We start from the raw sequence: 21,589 nt of genomic DNA on the forward strand, positions 1-21,589 counted from the left end.
ATGCACCTTGTTTTGTCACAAAAAGAAAATTTATATATTTAAAAACACATTTTCCTTTCTAGTATGAGGTTTGCAAGAATAGCAGCAGTCCACATTCTAAGCTGTTTCCAAACAATAATGAAACACTGGAAGTGGATATTTATAAAGGGGTGAGTCTTTGTAAAGTGCTTGAGCTTCGTCCATCTTTACTGTGATTTGTAATGTATTCCTTTAGCTAATAATTACAGAGTAGAGAATTGTAAGAGGAATGGGAAACGTCTGAACCCATACTTATGCAGGGAGATGGGGATTGGAAGGCCCAAGAATTATATAAGTTCATTTATACAGTGCTAATTAATTTTGTTGTTATAATTTCTTATATACCATCTGGAGAGCTGGATGAGCTCAAAATCTAAGTTGCTAAATTGACCCAATATCCTGCTTCCAACAGTGGCCAGTCCAGGTCACAAGTACCTGGCTGGATCCCAAAGAGAAGCAAGATTCCATGCTAAGAATCCTGTGGAAAAGTAGTAGCTTTCCCCATATAGCAGATCATAGACCTTTCCTCTAGGAACTTGTCCAAAGCTTTTTTTTTAAAAAACAACAACCAACCAACCAAGATACATTAACTGCTGTTACCACACCTGCTGGCAATGAGTTCCAGAGCCCAGCTATTCGTTGAGTGAAAACTTGTTTTCCTATTTTTTTAAAAGAATTATCATGTAACTTTATGACTTGCCCAAGATCTCAAGGGTTTGAGCTGGGCTCCCCTGGTTCTCAGCCTGTTTCTTTAACCTTTTAGCTACTAAACCCAATTTTAAGTCAAGTATATTTTTATGTTTAGATTTGGCACATTGGTGTTTGATTCTTTGAAGCTTTCCTTCCATGTTTGGTTTGTCCGTGGGGAAATATCTTCATGAGTTATGCCCTTCGAGATCAAAACAAACCTTCATCGCTAAACTTCCTAAACAGAAAAACTCTTTATGAGAAGTAGAAAGATGATCAAAACCACTGAAACCACATCTTCCCGCACATGTGCACACAGCATTAAGTATTAATTTTATTTAGCAAAATTATACTAAGAACACTTTGAAATGCACTGAAGCTTTAAGACATTACCTATAAAATCCCTTTTGAGAAGCTGCTTATACTAATAACTTCTACCCAATCGTCTTCTCATGTGCTGCTTCCTCTTGTGCATTAGGGTGTTGTCCTTGGGTGTTACTTTGGTCCTGCTGCTCTCTACATTTGGGCTGTTGGCATTCTTGCAGCTGGGCAGAGTTCAACAATGACAGGAACCTACTCTGGCCAATTTGTAATGGAGGTATGTTTCTTTTTAAAGAATGAATGTTTGCTTGGGGGGGGGAGAGGGAAGGAGCAAGGAGGTATATTTCTGAGAATTCATCTTACCTGCATTGGTTTAGCAAAGGTTATCTTGGCCATCAGGTGGCAACCTGGAAACATTTACTGATTCATGAATGAAAGCAGTTGTCAATATATTTTGATGTCATGAGCAAATCAGAAATTTTTTTTATTTGTAATTTTTATATAAATTATTACTATTATAAACCATACCCTTATACCCAGCATAATCTCATAACTTAAGCTCAAGAAATACAATAGATCTTAACATAAACTCCATTTTTGTAGTAGAACGTATTGGTTATCATTTGAATTAACCCCAGTTCCCCATTTTCTATTCTTTCCCTCACCTTCCTGGTATCGCAGCTTCTTTTAGTAACCACTGCCTTTGGTGCCTATAAATTCAGTCTTTATTCAAACACTTTCCAGCTGGCAGTTATGATTCTACACATCTGAGGAAATAAAGACCATATTTCTGAAAATGGTTTATGCATAAGACTGTCGAACTCAGTTTTATGTATGTGTGATATGTGTACTATAAACTGTTTCTTTGCAGATAGGGTGGAAGCCTGGGGTCATCTTTACCAGGCTTCTATTACCAGTATAGCAGCTGTAATTCCAAGAATAATCTAATAATAATAATAACTTTATTTTTTGTATACTACAGTACCTTAACAGCTCAAAACGGTTCACAACAAAAAAACTGTACACCCGCAGCGAAGTTACATCAAATATATGGTATTTAGATTAATACATCAGCAAGATTATGAGATTAACTAAATTTGTCAAATAAGTAGTTTTTTTTTCTGATCTTCTAAAAAATTGATAAGCATTTGGAATAAGATCGCTTAAATATTTATTCCATTTACCTGCTTGAAAAGATAAGTTTCCTATCCAGAAATTTTGTATAGATACAACTTTTCAAGGTTGGAAAAGTAAACAAATAAGTTCTACATGTACGGCTGCTAATTTCTGCAAGATCAAAGTGATTTAGGAGATAGGCTCTGCTCCAAAATATCAGTGTTTTAAAACGTAAACAGGCAAATTTTAAAGATGATTCTGGCTTCCACTGGTAACCAATGTAATTTTTTATAATAATGTCTTACATGGTCAGATTTTTTCAAGCCAAAGATCAGATGTACTGCCGCATTCTGAATAATACTTAAGTCTCTTGATAGTTTTGTTATAGGAGCCCAGGTAAACAATATTACAATAGTTTAAGGTACTTAAGACCAGGGACTGAACTAATAATCTGAAGGATAGGAAGTCAAAATAGTTTTTAATAGTGCGGTGTTTCCAGTGTGAGAAGTGTGAAAAAGCATTTTTTTTAACCAAGGAGTCAATTTGGACCCATCGTTTCTTCAGATATTCTGTTATTTAACAAACCATCGCTTCCTTTTTGGGAATCTATACTTCAGCAAGCTTACTTTAAAAAGTGAAAGTCACCTGCCTGAAATCGTGCAATACCACCCAATATGGAGAGAGATTATTTAGAAACTACATTGTCTCCAGCACACATCACTAAAATTCTTAAAAACATAGCCTTTAATCTGACAAGGGTATATAGTACAACCTAAGCAGGGCTTTATAACCATTTTCAACTAAATAACCGGCTATTGCAGTTTTAGATGGGTTCTCAAATCTTTCACCCCAGTCCTCTTTCTAGCTCAGCCCCAAGGTAGGTCCTCCCAGGCTTTAATATACTTTTCTTTATTTCCGAATCATCTCTTCAGACTATTCCTAATGAGAGTGAGAACTACTGAGAGTGGCCTCTGTTTTTGATTTAGCTGAGGCGGTGTTCCTGTCGATGTCACGCCCGCTGATGGGATTTAAGAAGTGCGGTTGCTATGCTCAGCCCATCTCTGTGACAGACCCACATCGCTGGTATCTCCAGTGTCTAGGGCCAGAGCACCATCCCGAGACCTGTACGCATTCTACACTTCAGAAGAGAACTCTGAAAAATTGCCGCCTTCAACAACAATGCCTGTTTGGTGTCGCCATGGAAGGGGAACCGATATCGCTACCGACGACAGCAGCGCCAACCAAGACAACACTGTGCATCTCGATGTCGAGGGATGCACCTCCAGTGTCGCAACATCAGTGGGTAAACCGGTTAAGAAGCCTTCCCCTACTCCATCTGGGACTCAGGTCAAAATAGCAGTGAGTCAAGTCCTGCCAACCTCGAAGAAGTCCCATAAGCGCTCGATCCCGATCTCAGTGAGTGCCTCGACATTGGCCCCCTCATCACTGGATCGAAGTGCAGCACCAGTGGTACCGGCGGAAAAACTAGCAGTACCAGTGCTCTCCCTCAAGCAAAAAATTGACAGTTTGCTTTGGGAGGAATTGGGTGTGCATTTTCACATGCTGGTGCTGACACAGATTGTATTCATGTCGACACTGACTTTCCAGGGGCCGGTTCAGTCTGAGCATATAGTGGCACCGACGCCACCTAAAGCTGATGCTCCCCTGGTGTGGAGACCATTGACACGTGAGTTGATCGATCCCTCTCCACGGCACCAATTGTCCTTGACACAAATGAAATAAAGGCTACTTACTTTACCTCACTGGGGATCCATCATGAAGGAAAAACACAAGGTTTACACTGTATATTCCAAAGCAAATAACTTTTTATTCTAGTAATAAGTATTATCCCAGGACAAGCAGGCAGCCTATTGTCACATATGGGCGACATCATCCACGGAGCCTGGTTGCGGACAGCCTCGCAAGCAGACTTGCTTGTAGAAACGTAGACATTTCAAGTCAGCCGCACCACGCATGCGTGAGTGCCTTCCCGCCCAGCACAGGGCGAGTCTCCTCAGTTCTCAGTTTTCTGCGGAGCCGAAAGGTCCATCTTTGACTCTCTGCGTTTAACTTTGTTTCTTCGTGCCTTCTCTCACTGTGGTTTGTGTTTATTTTCTTTATGAATCGCTGTGTTTTTTTCTTTCTTTCCATTTAAAAAAAATCAACAAAACCCTTTGTTTTATTTTCCTCCGTTCGACTGGCGGGTCAAGCTGCTCGGCCGCAGCCTGCGGGCTTTGACTTTGCTGCGGCTATTTTTCCTCCTATGTCCTGGCCAGAAGTGTAGCCAGTGCCAGTGTGGGATTTCCTTTACGGACCCACACTGTTGGTGCCTCAAGTGCCTTGGACCGGACTATCAACCGAAGTCATGCAAGCGCTGTGCTACTCTTGAACCTCAAGCCCTTAAATGTCATCGGATTTTAGTGGAGAAGCTTTTCGGGATGGACTCTTCAGTCACACCCTCGACTTTGAAAGCGGCCTCGGTTCCACCATCTACTGAGGGTCCTCCTGCTTCCATGACTCCGACCTCGAGCCTCATCAGACCGCTGTATCTTCCCCTGAATCCTTAGGTCAGATAGCTCAGCAGAAAGTTCAAGCAGTGGTCCTCAAGCTTTCTAAGACTTAAAAGTCTAAGCACATTTCCACTGCCACTTTAGAGCCTATAGCCGTAGCAGGTGGTCCGGTTTCAGACGCGGATCCATCCTTGCCGGCTTCCTTCCAGACCATATTAGAGCAGCAATTTGTTCAGTTCCTAACCAAAATGGGACCAAAGCTGTCTTCTCTAATCCAGCCTGGGCAATCTGCAGACTCCTGTGAAGTCGAGCCTCTTCCTATGCCTCGAGCTGAAACTTCACACTCTGTACAGGGAGCAGAGTCTTTGTGAGTGTCTGATCTGGCATCTATGCACTCTAAGCAAGGAGTAGATTCTTTGCGAGTGCCTCGACAGGAATCCTCACACTCCATACAAGGAGCAGAGTCTTTGGGAGTGCTTCGAGATTCCTCCATCAAGCCTCCTGAGCTTCGATCTACAGCTTCTTGCCCTATCCATTCACTGGTAGCAATGCCTGCTTCCATCTCCGGGGCGAAGTCTCCTCGACCCTCGAGACCTGCTTTTAAGCACCACTCTCATCGTTGATCGAGGCCTTCCTCGAGGCATACCTCCAGGCATAGCTCTTCTTCCAAAGAGCGTCCTTCTTCATCTAAGCCTCGATCCACACCTTCCAGCTCTTTCAGACCACCGACTTGTTCGAGGTCCCTGCTTCCAGACCTTGCGGACTCGGCGGCTTCCATTGCCTTGTCCAAGTCTCCTTATTCTTTTGAGGATTATTTCCCCGGTGAGGCTTCATCTTCGACCCTGGCCATGGCTCCAGGGATGTTCACCAAGGGTTATGGTGGTTGTCGCGGCAGCCTTGCAGACAGAGGGCATTTTGGTACATCCCTGTCTGGAGGACTGGTTGTTTTGTGCAAAGTCGTTCCAGGAGAGCACTCGGGTCATTGCTCGGGTGGTGGAGTTCTTACAGCTGCTGAGATGGGTTGTCAACCTTGCCAAGAGCCGGTTGGCCCCCTCACAGCTTCTGGCGTATCTTGGGGTTGTGTTAGATACCTCCTTGGGGAAGGTCTTCCTCCCAGAAGCTGGGCAAGCAAATTGCAATCTCAGATTCGCCTGCTTATGGCGTCCCAGTGTCCTCAGGTGCAGGATTTCCTCCAAGTCTTGGGGTTGATGGCGGCTTCCCTCGATGTGGTATGGTGGGCTCAGGCACACATGCATCCTCTTCAGTATGCTCTGCTTCGGAGGTGGTCACCCCAGAGGCTCCGTCTGGATCATCTTACCTCTATGGGGCTTGGCTCGCTGCACTCTTCGTTGGTCGCTTCAGACCTCCCATTTTGTTCAAGGAACGTGTTTGAATCAGCCACAGAGGACGGTGCTTCTCATGGATGTCAGTCTCCTCGGGGAGCTCAGTGTCTGTCACTCAGCTCAGGGCACCTTGTCCACGGAGGAGGTGTCCTGGTCGATCAGTGTTCTGGAGACCAGAGCCATCCATCTGGTGCTGTTAGCCTTCCACTCCTCCTTGACGGGCAAGTCGATCCGGGTTCTGTCGGACAGTGCCACAGTGGTGGCCTATGTCAATCGTCAGGGGGGCATCAAGAGCACTCAGGTGGCGCAGGAGGCAGTTCTGCTCATGGTCTGGGCAGAGTCGCATCTTCAGGACATCTTGGCCTCCCTCATAGCTGGAGTGGAGAATGTTCAAGCGGACTTCCTCAGTTCGTCATGTGCTAGTTCCCGGAAAGTGGTGTCTAAGCCACGTGGCCTTTCACTTGATAGTGCAGTCTTGGTTCAGCCCCTCATGGACCTGATGGCCAAAGATGTCAACGCCAAAACACCACGCTTCTTCAGTTGTCGCAGAGTCAGTCAGGCCGAGGGACTGGATACTTTGGTTCAACCATGGCCAACGGAGGGCTGTTGTATGTGTTCCCTCCGAGGCCATTAGTGGGCAAAGTTCTACTCTGCATTGTTCTTCATCCAGGCCTGGTGGTTCTAGTGGCTCCGGGTTGGCCCAGTCTGCCGTTGATATGCGGATCTGTGCAGCATCTGGTGTTGGATCTTCTGCCTCTTCGCCCAATTTTTTGACTCGGGGCCCCTTCCCATATTTGATCCGTCTCCCTTTTGTCTTACGGCTTGGCCCTTGAAAGGGAATGCTTAGGTAAGAAGGGGTTTTCAGATAAAGTGATCTCCTTTCTGTTGGGGTCCCGGAGACTTTCCACTTCCCGGGCTTATGTGCAGGTTTGGCGTATATTTGAGGAGTGGTGTACGGCGCTGGAAGTGGTCTCTTTTTGCGCTTTCCTGCCTAACATCTTAGAGTTCTTGCAAGCCCTGGACAGGGGCCTGGCTTGGTCTTTTCTCTGGGTTCAGCTTGTGGCCTTGTCAGCTTTTTGTGGCTTTTTACGGGTTCAGCATCTGACTGCCATTCCTGATGTCGTTCACTTCTTGCGGGCGGCCAAATTTCTAAAGCCTCCCATACGACCATCTGTTGCCTCTTGGGATTTGAATCTGGTCCTGTCCAGGCTGGAGCGCCCCCCTTTTGAACCTTTGGGTGCCTGCTTATTGAAGGACTTTACTCTTAAGGCGGTCTTGGTGGCTATTACTTCTGCTAGACGTGTTTCGGAGCTGAAGGCTCTCTTGTAGGTCTCTTTCCTGGAGTTTTCTAGGCAGCGGGTCATATTGCAACTTGTTCCTTCCTTTCTGCCGAAGGTAGTTTCTCCTTTTCTTGTCAATCAGTCTCTGATCCTCCCGGTGCTGGGTAGTCGGGAGGGTTCTTCTGAGCAGAAACAGTTGCGCAAGTTGGATGTCAGTTGGGTCCTTTGCTCTTAGGTCCAAGGCTACCATTGCACGCTGGATCAAGGAGACTATTGCTTCCGCTTACCTTCTTCAGAAAAAGCCTGTTCCGGAATTTCTCAAGGCTCGTTCCACTCGGGGTCAGGCAGCTTCTTGGGCTGAGTCTTTGCTGGTGCCTCCAGTGGATATTTGTAAGGCTGCAGTTTGGTATTCTCTCCATTCCTTTGTCAGACACTACCGTGTGGACGTTCAGGTGCGTCTGGACGTGGTGTTCGGTGAGCATGTTCTGGTGTCGGCCCTTTGGGGGTCTCGCCCAGGATGGAGACTGCTTTGGTGCATCCCGCATGTAAGAATTCCTATGCCGGTCTGGAGAGTTGCTAAAGAAGGAGAAATTAGGTTCTTACCTGCTAATTTACTTTCTTTTAGCCTCTCCAAACCGGCATAGGACCCCATCCTGTCTATTGTCGTGTTGTTCTTGCGTGCAGTTTATACTTTTTCTGCGAATTCTACTATTTTTCTAGGGTTGGGGATATCTAAGAACAGTGGCTGTGGCTCGGTTGGCGCAGCTGGTGAGCTGTGAGGACCTTTACTATTTGCATTTTTTCTTTTGCATTTTCCAATAGCATTCCTGTTTATTAGTTGATACTCCTGTTCGGAGTCCTGGTTTTTTTCTGTTTATAGTTCTTAGTTCTGCTTGGCTATTCAGCAGACTGAGGTAATTAGGGAAGAGTCACATGATATGTACTATTCCAAAGTTTTGTCTCAGTCTCCACCTGCTTGTAAGAATTCCTATGCCGGTCTGGAGAGGCTAAAAGAAAATAAATTAGCAGATAAGAACCTAATTTCTCCTTTAAATTGCACATATTTAACAAAACACAAAAGTCATGTAATTGTTTTGATCCCACAAAAACATAAAGATATTAATAAAACATTTCCATGTGATTTTTATAAAGAGAATTTACCATTTAAAATGAGTGACATAAATATTAGCAATATTGGGAGCCATAGTAGGCTCTCATAGCTATATCTTTTGTTTAGAAATGTATCCCATAAGCATTAAAAATTCCTTTTTTTTGTATTGTCTAATAATTGTACCAAAAATGAAGTGGCAAGGTATAGATATGGGAGTCTATATGTGCCCAATATTAATATTTAATGTTGCTAATTTTGACCTTTTTTTGTAAATCTCCTTATAAAGATGTTTCTGCTATGGAAGTGTTTTATTGATGTAATAGTGTGAGATTAAATATCGGAGCAATAACATGACTTTTTGGTTTGATGGAATGGGTGAAATGGAAAAAAAAAAAACCAAAAATTGAGAAAAAATTTGTGAAAAAATTAATTGTTCTGCCTGTGCACACCCCTATATTACACATATTTTACAAAAGGCTCCTTGTTCAGCAGCTTTTGTAAGACATTGAAGAAATTACGTTGTTATAATTTTGTGATATTACAACTCTTATTTCCACTTCTGGATGCTTCTAGTTCCAAGTTAGTCTGACTTAGGACGGAGTGGATGGGGGAGAGGAGGCTGGCAGGGATAGCCTGTAGACTCTTTTTAAGGTTTTTAAATGCCTTTTGATGACAATGGCAAGAATACAAAAACTAATGTTTTCTTTAATATCATTTGAACAGGGATTCCTGAACCTGAAGTGGTCACGTTTCAAGCGGGTGATCCTGACCCGCTCCATTGCCATCACCCCAACCCTGCTTGTTGCTATTTTTCAAGATGTGGAACGTCTGACTGGAATGAATGATTTTCTAAATGTATTGCAGAGTTTACAGGTGCGTATCCTAAATTGGTAATTTTATCCTGCTGAAAAGGAATAAATAGAGCCCAGTAGGATTGAGGAAACCTTGATACTTGGTGAAACAGTAGGAGAAACAAGGCAAACAGGTACCAGATTAGGAGTTGTATTCAGCATCAGATTTACCCTTGGTGTAAAGGTGCCAAAAGCAGTGGTACAGAAAAGTTATGAAAATCTGTGCTTCTTGTGGGGGAGGGTTGTTGTTTATTTGTTTTGGGCTTTGTTTTTTTTTTTTGTTTGTTTTTTTGGGGGGGTAATAGTTATGAAAACCCACATTATCCCAGGACAAGCAGGCAGCATATTCTCATGTATGGATGACGTCCCTGATGGAGCTTCAGTATGGACCATTTAAAAAAGTTGCGATAGTCCGAACTGCACTTGCGCAAATGCCTTCCCGTCCGGTGGGGCCTGTTCGACCACCTTGGCCTCGATTTTGATTTAGTAGAGGCCGTTTTTCTTCAATGTCCTGCCTGCAGACGGATTTCAAAAAGTGTGGACGTTGTGCTTGCTCCATCTCTGTGACTGACCCGTATCGCTGGTGTCTCCAGTGTATGGGGCCAGAGCACCGTCCTGACAACTGTTCCTGCTGTTTCTCTGCAGAAAAGAACTTTAAAGAATCTTAATTCAACAGCGGCTTATTTTTGGTGTCGCAATGGAAGGAGACTCGACACTACTTTCGACATCAGCGGCGCCGGCTAAATCGACACCGCAACTTTCGACTTCAGTGGAACCATCTTCAGTGTTGCATCCTTCAGTGGGTAAGCTGGCTAAGAAGCCTTCCCCCACCCCCTCTGGGCCTCAGGTCAAAGTAGCAGTGAGCCAAGTCCTGCCGACCTCGAAGAGGCCCAAGAAGCGTTCCGCTCCGATCTCAGTGAGTGCCTTGACATCGGCCTCCTCATTGCCGGAGCGTAGAGCCGCACCGAAGGTACTAGCAAAAAAGTCAGCGGTACCGGTGCTTACTCTCAAGCAACAGATCTATGATTGCTAAGAGAGGAATTGCATGAGTATTTCCAAATGCTGGTGCCGACTCAACTTTTGCCCACATCGACACCGACTCCCCCGGTGCCAGTCCGGTCTGAGCCCTTGACACCGGTTGCATCTGCAGTGGAGTCTCCATCGGTGCCGCCACTTCTGGTTAAGGAACCAACACCTATGACTTGCCGGCACCAGTTGTTCTCAACACAGACATCCCCTGAATCGACGCCAGTGCGGTCTGGAAAGGCTTACAGAAATTGAAACATCTCGAGCCTTCCACACCGAGTGCTCAGCATCGATCTATTCAAGGTAAAAACCTATGGGGGGTACTCTGAAGATCCTCTCCTGTCTGAAGATGAAGTTCTTCAGATGATGAATCCCTTCGCCACTCTTCTCAAGAGGCTCCTCTGTTGTCTGAGAAATCTTTCTCTAAGTTTCTTCGGGAGATGTCAGAGACTTTGTCCATCCCTCTGAAAGCTGATTCTAAAAGATAAAAACAGTTTCTGGATGCCTTGGATTATGATCAACCACCCAAGGAACTCCTCAAGCTTTCACTTCATGATATCTTATGAGAAATATTTTGCAAAAATTTGGAGACGCCACTTACTATCCCTCTGGCCCCTTGTAAGTTGGACTCTTTGTATAGGGTGGTACCTATTCCTGAGTTTGACAAACCCAAACTTCCACACGAGTCTCTCCTGGTAGAATCTACCTTGAAGAATTCCTCGGGGGCTAGTATGTATGCTTCTGTACCTCCTGGCAGAGAGGGCAAGGCCATGGATCGGTTTGGTAAATAACTATAACAAAATGCTATGTTAGCCAACCGGTCTGGCAATTACAATTTTCATTTCTCCTTTTACCTTAAGCATTTAGTCAAACAAGTTGCTACTTTCCAGAAATATCTTCCAGAACCTAAGCTTCCTGCTTTCCAGCATTTTATTTTTGGTCCCTCCATGGACACGGCTACTCAGAAGTTGTCTGCTCATGAGACCAGATGGGACACTCTGGTCAAACCCAAAAAGAAGCCTCCACCTTCTCGTCCCTTCAAACCAACCCTCCTAACAGAGAAGGTTTGCTGCAAAATCTACATCTCAACCCAGGAGACAGAGACAACAGCAACCATGTCAGCAGCAAAAAACACAGGTTGCCCCCCCCCCCAAGCCAGCACATCAATTTTGATGTGTTTTTTCAGAACATAGCGAACATCAACATTCTGCAGACTTTACCTCAGCCCATCGGAGGCCGTCTCCAATTTTTCATCGCTCCTGCTCTCTCCCGCGCTGAAATGCCAGCCCTGAAAAAACTCTACTCTCTGCCGCCCTGCTTGCCTCCTGTGTTCAAGTAGCAAGCCAGCTTCTCCATCAGCTAAACCATTGAGTCTGTGTGGAAAATGCCATCTCGATTCTCCTGCTCTCTACCGCCCTTCTCCACAGTGCAGCTCCGCTTTAAAACCACGGGCTCGCATTGCAGGGAAGGGCAGCAGAGAGCAGGAGAGTCAGGGCGGGTTTCATGTTCAGTTCCGTAGTCTGGCAGTTCCCCACCCTCCCACCCCTCGGCTTTTATAAAAGAGGCTGCAGCGAGTCCCGTCGGGAAACAAGATCGGGCCTGGCTGCCTTTGCCTGCCATTACTTCCCCAACCCTTCCCCCTTTGTTTTGACCTTGCTGGTGCAGGAGAGCGGTGCATGCGCAGATCGCAGGTACAGTCATCAATGATGGTCTGCGCATGCATCGCGATCGGTCTTCAGCGATTCATGGGATCACTTGCGGGCATGTTTCCGATTAGGTCATTTGTATGGGGAGCCTTTAGTGAATGGGTCGCCCAGCAAGACTTGGAAACAGACCGGAACAGAATCGGACAAGTAAGGGGGTTTTAGTGAATCTAGCTCTTAGTTGTGAACAAGTCCTCTGTCCATCAGTATCTGGGATGGAATGAAGATGGCTGTCAATACTATACTGGACCCTGCTGGCCAATGAGGAGGTCATCAAGGTCTTTCCAGTACTACCTGGGCATTCCCTCCGGTTAGGAGGAAGTTTAGACAAAGGGGTCAAATGGAGAAAAAGACAAAAACAAAAATGTTTTAACTTAATTCCTGTTTTGTTGTTTTCCTTATTTAGCTTCCATTCGCTTTGATCCCAATCCTGACTTTTACCAGTCTACAGCCAGTAATGAATGACTTTGTCAATGGAATGTAAGTAAGAGGCATATATTGCAAAGCTATGCATTTTTATTACTATATAACTCAACCACAACTCTCCTCACACAAAATTCTTAAATTCTTCTGCAATCAATGATTTTGAGGGGGGGTACTTTTTACATATATATCTCCCCCTTTTGCTTGAGGTTTTTAGTGTCATTTGGCATGCTGCATGTTCTGTGCTGCTCCAACACTCATAGGAACTTTATGACTGTCGTAGCAGCGCAGAGCGCTGGTGCTAAAAACCTCTTGTGCGGTTTTGTAAAAAGGGGGTATGTTTGCCTAATTGAAACTTCTTATTTACTGCCTTTTTGAAGGGATTCAAGGAAGTGTACAGCAAGAAGAAGTCAAACATAAGCAATAGACAATTATAACAGTAAAAATATTCAAATAACAGTACAAAGTATGGCATAGTATAGTGGATTACAATTAGAGAATGACACGGTGGTTGTTACCTGCGGCTAGCCGCGAGTAGCTGCGGGTAACCCGCCGAAACAGGGAAGAAAAAATAGTGGTCTCTGCGGGGACGGGGACATGGCCATTCACCGCCCCGTGGAACGGTGAATGGACTTGTCTCCGCAGTGAGGCATTCAAGGATCGCGCGGTCCCCACCCGCCCAATCGCTGCCTGGCTGGCCCAGAACGTCCTTTCCGACTTCAGAATTGACGTCGGAAAGACTTCCTGTCGGCTTTAACAGCTGCAGCATGGCGGTAAGAGCAGGGAAAAAGGAAGGAGGCTTTTTTTTTTTTTGAGCGGCAGGGAGGCAGCAGGCTGGCTTTGGCTAGGGAGGGAGGGACAGAGGTAGACAGGCAGGCAGGCTTCGGGGGTGGGGGTGAGACAAAGTGTGGAAGGCAGTGAGAGGGACATAGGAAGGGGGCACTGGGGGCACTAAAAACAGGAAGGGGCACTAAGGACATAGGAAGGAGGCACTGGGGGCACTAAAGACATGGGAAGGAGGCACTGGGGGCACTAAAGACATGGGAAGGAGGCACTGGAGGCACTAAAGACAGGAAGGGGCACTAAGGGCAAGGGAAAGAGGCACTGGGGGCACTAAAGACATGGGATGGAAGCACTGGGGGCACTAAAGACAGGAAGGGGCACTAAGGACATGGGAGGGAATAGAAAGGGACAATTCTTGGGCCTGAGTGCAGAAAGAAAGAAATGAAAGAAAGGATACACAGACAGAAGGAAATGCAACCAGTGACTCATGAAATCAATCACCAGACAGCAAAGGTAGGAAAAATGATTTTATTTTCAATTTAGTGATCAAAACGTGTCAGTTTTGAGAATTTATATCTGCTGTCTATATTTTGCACTATATTTGTCTATTTTTCTATAGTTACTGAGGTGACCGAGCTTGCGGTTATAGGGCGGAAACGGGGTTTTTAAATTTTAGTCCTAGTAGTTTGCCGGTCCACAAAATAATTCTTTTATTTCTGCCGGTCCACGGGTGTAAAAAGGTTGAAAAACACTGATGTAGAGTATGACGGCTTTATTTTTCGCCCAGCCGCACGTGTTCAAAAAACCGCGCACCGCGGCTGCTCGAGTTGATCAATCTTCTTCTCTCCTACAACTTCCTGTTTCCGGTTGCGTCAGAGGAGAATATTGAACAAATGAGCAGCCGCGCATGCGCGGCTTTTTGAATGCGTGCAGCTGGGCGAAAAAGAAAGCCGGCATACTCTACATCTACGCAGAATTAATTGAAGACATAGAGAATATCACTATACGAGGAGAAGCTGTACTGCTAGGAGACTTCAACATACCTGATGCAGACTGGAACTCATTTACAGCGACAACCAGCGGTAGCAGGAGGCTCTTAACCTCCATAAAGGGAGCACGTCTCAAACAAATGGTAACGGAGCCAACTAGGGCCCAGGCGATCCTCGACCTGGTACTCACCAACGGGGAAAGCGTCTCAGAGGTCTCAGTAGGAGATACGCTAGCCTCCAGCGACCACAACATAGTATGATTCAACCTTAGGAAAGGCTTCCCTAGATCAAACACGAAAACAAAGGTACTCAATTTCCGGGGCACAGACTTTCGCACGCATGGGAGATTTCGTCCATCGGACGCTGCAGGACCAAGCGGAGACCGATGATGTAGAAGCTAAGTGGTTAACACTGAAATCAACCATACATGAAGCAACTAGCCGCTTCATAAAATCAGTAAATAAATGACAAAGAAACAATAAACGCCAATGGTTCACCGCGGAGATCTCGCACCTCATTAAGGAGAAGAAAAAAGCGTTTCTCTCCTACAAGCGCACAGAGAAAAGAGAGGCAAAGGTAGAATATAGGACCAGGTCTACAGAGGTCAAAATGGCAGTTAGGGAGGCAAAACTTCGAGTGGAAGAAATTCTGGCAAAAAACATTTAAAAAGGGGGACAAATCCTTCTTCAGGTATATTAGTGAGAGAAAAAGGAACACAGGCGGGATAGTACGCCTTAGAAGACCGGATGGAAGTTACGTGGAAGCAGATTCCGATAAAGCCGAACTACTGAATGGAATACTTCTGCTCAGTCCGCAGTTGAAGGCAACACAAAGCACAGAAGACCCGTTTCAGAATTTGAGTTCACACCAGGTGAAGTTCACAGTGAACTGGCAAGACTCAAGGTGAACAAAGCCATGGGACCAGACAATTTCCACCCAAGAGTGCTCAGAGAATTGAGCGATGTCCTGGCGAAACCTTTGGCTGAGCTATTCAATCTCTCCCTAAGTAAGGGGAAAGTTCCCCTGGACTGGAAATTAGCTAATGTCGTTCCTCTGCATAAAAAGGGTTGCAGGGCAGAGGCTGCGAATTATAGACCGGTGAGTCTCGAATCAATAGTGTGCAAACTCATGGAAACACTAATTAAAAGCAAATTGGACACGATCTTGAATGAAGGGAATCTTCACCAAGGGTAGGTCCTGCCAATCCAATCTCATCAGCTTCTTTGACTGGGTAACAAGAAAGTTGGACTTGGGAGAGTCTTTGGACGTCGTGTACCTGGACTTCAGTAAAGCTTTTGACAGTGTCCCACACCGCAGGCTGCTAAGCAAGATGGAATCTATGGGGTTAGGAGAGACACTAACTCCATGGGTCAATGATTGGCTGAGTGGCAGACTTCAGAGGGTGGTGGTTAATGGTACTCTCTCTAAAACATCGGAGGTGACCAGTGGAGTGCCGCAGGGCTCAGTCCTGGGTCCACTTCATTTCAACATATTCATAGGGGATCCTCTGACTCAAGGGCTTCAAGGTAAAATAACACTATTCGCCGATGACGCCAAACTATGTAATATAGTAAGTGAATGCAGTTTACAGAATTATATGGCGCAGGACCTGCTTACATTGGAAAGTTGGTCCTCAACCTGGCAGCTAGGCTTCAATGCTAAGAAATGTAAGGTCACACACCTCAGAAGCGGAAATCCATGCAGGACGTACTTTTTTGAACTGAGAAACTTTAACTAGGACTTCAGCAGAACGAGATTTAGGAGTAATCATCAGTGCAGACGTGAAAACTGCCAATCAAGTGGAGAAGGTTTCATCTAAGGCAAAGCAGAATAGAAGTTTTGTCAGCCGAAAGCCTGAAGTCATAATGCCGTTGTACAGGGTCATGGTGAGACCTCATCTGGAGTACTGTGTGCAATTCTGGAGGCCACATTACAGTAAAGATATACGCAGAATTGAATCGGTTCAGCGGACGGCCACCAGGATGATCTCGGGGCTCAAGGGTCTCTCATACGAAGAGAGACTGAACAAATTGCAGCTCTACACTCTCGAGGAACGTAGGGAGAGGGGAGACATGATCTAAACATTTAAGTACCTCTCGGGACGTGTCGAAGTGGAAGATGATATTTTCTTTCTCAAGGGCCACAAGAGGGCACCCGCTCAAACTCAGGGGCGGAAAATTTCATGGCGACACCAGAAAGTATTTCTTCACAGAGAGAGTGGTTGATCATTGGAACAAGCTTCCAGTGCATGTGATCGAGGCAGACAGCATGCCAGACTTTAAGAATAAATGGGATACCCATGTGGGATCCCTACAAGGGTCAAGATAAGGAAATTGGGTCATTAGGGCATAGACAGGGGGTGGGTAAGCAGAGTGGTCAGACTTGATGGGCTGTAGCCCTTTTCTGCCGTCATCTTCTATGTTTCTATGTTAAGGTGAGGTGGAGGGAGGGAGATGGCGGAACGCTTCAATCGGTCGGGTGTCTTCTGTTTTTGTGTCACTGCCTGTCTGCGCTCACGTTCCAGATCCTCCTGTTGCTCATTGTACTGCAGCAGCTGCATGATTATGTGCTCAGGTGGGCATTTTTAGTGTGCACAATTGACCTGATTCTAGCTATAGGTGAACATGGGGGACAAGTCAATTGATTTATTTTATGTTCTGTTTTTACTACAGGGCAGAGGCACTGAAACAGATTCTCAGTGCAGTAGTAGTAGTGGCAGGACTCTCTTCTGTCTTCATGGTGTTTCGCAGTACTGAGGCTTATATGGATGCTGCGGGGTGTGACATTTCCGCTCCCCGAGACGGTCATGTCAGAGTGGAAACCCGGTCTCAGTCTCTTACTCGAGACCAGACTCTCCCTGAAAAGGATCAGGAAGAAGATCCTGAAAGCCCAGCTGCCTATCCTGAGCCTTCTAGCCTAGAGCAGTGCCCTGAGTTTAGGTTAACTGCCCGGCCCAGAAAAACTTCCAGTCACACTAAGGGATTTAATCAAGCTCCCAGTGATATTCTACCCTGTAGCCTGAGGGGGAGCCCAAGAACACACAAGCTAGGCACACGATCACCCAGTGTAGGGCGTGGCCCTAAGCCTGTTAAGCAGCTCTCCAGAGCATTAAAGGAGGCTGCCCAAGAGAGTCTGGCAGAGAGAGTTCTCCGGGCCAGGAGAAGGCCAGACCTCACTCCAGAGCCAATGGAGTGTGAGGCTCCAATGCCTCAGGAACCAGCAGAGCAGCTGGATACACCAGAAAGCATGGACCTGGATGAAGGGTGTATGCTGGAGACCGTTATGGAAGAAGCCATGGATGTGGGCTTGGCAACTTTCCACTAAACACTACAGGTACAAGGCTGTACAGGAATAATAGTGGAGAAGAGTTTTTGGCAGAACTGTTTTGATTGTTTGTGCTGTAAAAACAAGCTTAGAGCAGTGCTGCACCAGCTTGATTGGATTGCTACATTGCAGCTGTGCAGGATCTCAAGAGAAGCCCAAAGGACTGTGAGCTAATCAGGGCTGGAAATTTAGGGGCCTGCAGTAAGGCTTCAGTTTTTGTCTTTTGTTTTTGCTTAAAGTTTACTTTATATCCAAGACTGTAAATACCTGGTGAAGAAACTGGACTGTGTTGGTTAGTAAGCCCAGGACTCCAGCTTAAGGCTGGATAAGTGCTTAAGAGACTAATTGTGCAGTGTTTTTCAGAGACTGTGTGATCAGGTAGAGCAAGCCCTAAAACCTGGACTGGAAGCATACCTGATAGAAAGCTTGCTGGGCTTTCACTGGACTGGGGTGAAAGTTAAAAGTCTTTTTGTTTTCTGTTTTCTTTCTTTTTGTCTTGTTTGGGAAGAAAGGAAACTTGGACTATAATAATAGCTGATATGATTTATGTGGCAAGTGACTAATTAAACTTTACACATTATTTTTGTTCAACTTGACTCACGGTGCTTTATTTTTAGCAAAGCCCAAGATAGTGAGACACCAGTGAGGTCTCCCCCTTTGGGAGCCACGTCAGGAGTGTGCTACCCTCTACCGGAGGTCTTCTTAACCTTACTGAGACCCCGGCAGGTGACAGGGGACAGTGACGGGGCGGTGAATGGGATGGCAGTGACGGTGACGGGGCGGTGAAGGGGATGACGGGGACAGGGGCAGTGACGGGGACAGATTTTTTCCTCGTGTCATTCTCTAATTACAATGTCAACATGATATGCAGTAAAACAATTTGGATCATTCTATGTCAAGTGGTCCAATTTTGAAACATGTCCCCAGTCAACCATCTCAGAATTCCATGAATTTTTATGTATGAGTAACCTAAGGTCTTAAATTAATCTGTGCAAAATATTAAGACTCGGAACAAGATTATTTTTTTTCATTGTTGTCCAGCAAAATGGGCCAAAAAATTTGTCGCACAAAACAAGGCTCATACTTTGGTCATTAAATAACTTTGAAAATATTTTATCAAATGCCTCGTAACTTTACAAGTACACTTCTCCCTCTGAATCCAGTACACTTCTCCCTCCGAATCCATGGTTTCAGTATCCGCGGATTTGGTTATTCGCGATTTTTTTTTTTTTTACAAAAAACCTATTTTTATTTTTTGGCTATTTTTAAGCCGTTCAAGCCTCCCCGGAACATTACCTGGTGGTCTAGTGGTGAAGCGATCTTCCTATGCTCCTGCCCTGTGCAGAGCCATCATCGGAATGGCTGCCGGGATTTTCCATTGTAGTCTCGAGAGGGGTTGAAGAGGGGAAATTTGTTTTTTTTTAAATTGTATAAACAGTGTAATTGTGTCTAATCATATTACTTTACCTAATTTGAAATATTATTATTGGATTAAGTATTTGGAAAAGATGGAGATTAAAATTTTTTCATTGAATGTCAATGGTCTACTCTAAACCATCAAATAAAGAAAAAAATGTTAACTTTCCTGAAACAACAAAATGCAGATTTATAGGACTTTGGCTTGGGAACCATAAAGAAACCCATGTGATGCTTGGGAACTTCGAGTAAGAAACCAATATTTACTTAGCTATGTGAGTGCTGCCCCCAAATAACCTTTTTCTTCTTTTTAAAGCCTCCTTCCCCAAATTCCCTTGCCACCTCCTGAAAAATCCCCCCTCATTCCCTCTCCTCACACAGTCCTTATCTGTGGTGGTCCTTGGGGGCAGGAGCAAAGCCCCCTCACTCCTGCCCCTTGCAGCTCCCCTAAGAAAATGGCTGCTATGACTTCTCGCAGGATTATCACGAGTTGCTTCAAAGGTTGTGGCAGTCATGTTCTTAGGGAAGCCGCAAGGGGCAGGAGTGAGAAGGTCTTGCTCCTTCCCATAGAGTACCAGACACATAGACCACAGGGGAGAGGGGTTTAAATAGCAGCAAGCTGGGGGGTAGAAAGGAAATTTTCCAGGGATAAAGAGGGGGATTGGGGGCTTTATAAAGAAGAAAAGGGTCATGAGGGTCCCATATGATATTCAGCTAGGACTCCTGGCAGCCAGCATCAGTCAAATTAACCACAGATATTCAGTGCCAGGTTCTGGACATGGCTCAGTCAGCAGTTAAAAAAAAATAAAAAATATTGTTACTACCAGCTGAATATCGGCCAGGTAATTTATAAAATAATAAAAACACTTTAAATATATTTGCGACTGTGTACAGCGCTGCGTATTTCTGGTAGGGCTGTAGACATAATTAACAGTAGTAGTAGTAATATATTAAGCTATTAAGCTATATAGATTCTGTCCCGGTGATATAATACTTTACTAAATATAGGATGCCAGTTCCTATGGAAACATTTATTATCTTATGAGGATTCCGTTCATCATAAAGGTTTTGGATATATCACAAGCTTCTATAGCTGGGTTGTATCCCTAGTAGTGTGGAACAGAATAACTGGCTCAGTCAGTCTTATCAATTGGTCTTTTCTGCTTTCATATAGTATGTTTTGTTTATTGTGTAGAAGTAAGCACTCTTAATGATCCGAGGCAGTAGTTCTCAAACCTGTTCTTGGGGAACCCCAGCCAGCCAAGGGATTTTCAGGATATCCACAATAAGTATACTTGAGAGAGATTGGCACTCCAAGGAAGCAGTATGTGTAAATCATTGCCATGAATATTCATTGTGGATATCCTAAAAAACCTGACTGGTTGGAGATCCCCCAGGACAACTTTGGTAATCACTGATCTGAGGAATAAAGCTGTATAGCTGTTATCTCACATCTCTCTGTTGTTTTTTTCCCTGGCAGTGGCTGGAAGATTGCTGGTGGTATTCTCATCCTCCTTATCTGCTCCATAAATATGTACTTCGTGATTGTCTACGTGTCTGCCTTGGGCCATGTGGCCTTATATGTGGTTGCTGCGATCCTTTCAATTGCTTACTTATGCTTTGTGGTCTATCTGGTAAGTAGGGCCACTCCTTCTATCCCCTTTAATTTCACTCACATGAGAGTCTGTGGATTGAGATGTGTGTATGTTTGTTTGTTTTTAATTCAATCGTTTCTTCCTTTCCTAAGTAGAGAATGTGGAGCCCTCTCTACAGTGTGCTTAGAAGGCTTTTCTCATTCTTCATACTATGATTCCTCTCTCTACAATACTTCACCCTGACAAACTTGGGGCAGAAAGCCTGCTTATACTGTATCTTTAGGTAGAGTATGTATTTTTCGTTTGTGGAAGGCTCAAAATTACAAAATAAAAGTTAAAGTATGATTTGAACCTGAGCCCATTAGTTTAAAGTCCACTGCGCTAACTACCAAGGCTACTCCTCAGACTTGCTTCCTGCTTTAGGAATACCTATAATACCGTAAGCTATCATAGAGCCCTTTTCAGTTTCACTTTCAGGGAAGGAGACAGCAAACTGAAAGAGTAAGGTGGTGTCATGCCTTAATCCCTCCAGTGGTTAGATTCTCAATTAGAGCACTTTTTTGTACCCTAGATGCAATAGAATCAGATCTAACGTAGGATGTCGTCCTTTTTAGACTTGGACATTTCATCCCGTTCGAATCACTGTTGGATGTCTTGATTTTAGGCTTTCCCTAGTTCTGCTTAAAACATACCCTCTTGGTATTTATACATACTGCAGCATTGTATGTCACTTTTCTACCTTTGCAAAATCAGGATTTGAACGTTTTAAGTGCATGGATGTCCATTTGGGCATTTTGAGACATCCTTATTCTTGAAAAGTAATTTCCAGTGATTCTAGGCACATTCCTACATGGTGTCCTTAGTGATTTATAGTTTATTTAGATTTGCTATATCACCATCACTAACAGGCAGATCAAGGCGGTGTACAAGTAACAAAATTAATATTATGAGGCAGAAAGGGACTACAATATCAATAGGAAAGAAAGCAATATTTACTCTCGCACTTATAGATCAGGGCAGAATGGGAAGGAATGACAGTGGTTAATGATGATAGGTAGCAGCAGACAAGCCCCCCAGTATGGTTTCCTATGTG

At 44.8% G+C, this 21,589-nt stretch overlaps 1 protein-coding gene across 5 annotated transcripts in view; it reads left to right on the plus strand.

Annotated features, from left to right (window-relative positions):
• Positions 1 to 21,589, plus strand: part of SLC11A2 (solute carrier family 11 member 2) — a 194,705-nt gene that overhangs the window by 143,723 nt on the left and 29,393 nt on the right. For all 5 annotated transcript variants that reach the window (XM_033935870.1, XM_033935868.1, XM_033935871.1 and 2 more), the window contains 5 exons: positions 63 to 149; positions 1,184 to 1,303; positions 9,110 to 9,259; positions 12,373 to 12,446; positions 20,382 to 20,535. In XM_033935870.1, the coding sequence (XP_033791761.1) occupies positions 63 to 149; positions 1,184 to 1,303; positions 9,110 to 9,259; positions 12,373 to 12,446; positions 20,382 to 20,535 (585 nt within the window). The remainder of the gene's footprint in view (positions 1 to 62; positions 150 to 1,183; positions 1,304 to 9,109; positions 9,260 to 12,372; positions 12,447 to 20,381; positions 20,536 to 21,589) is intronic.

Source organism: Geotrypetes seraphini, chromosome 3 (assembly GCF_902459505.1).
Source record: "Geotrypetes seraphini chromosome 3, aGeoSer1.1, whole genome shotgun sequence".
NCBI lineage: Eukaryota > Metazoa > Chordata > Amphibia > Gymnophiona > Dermophiidae > Geotrypetes > Geotrypetes seraphini.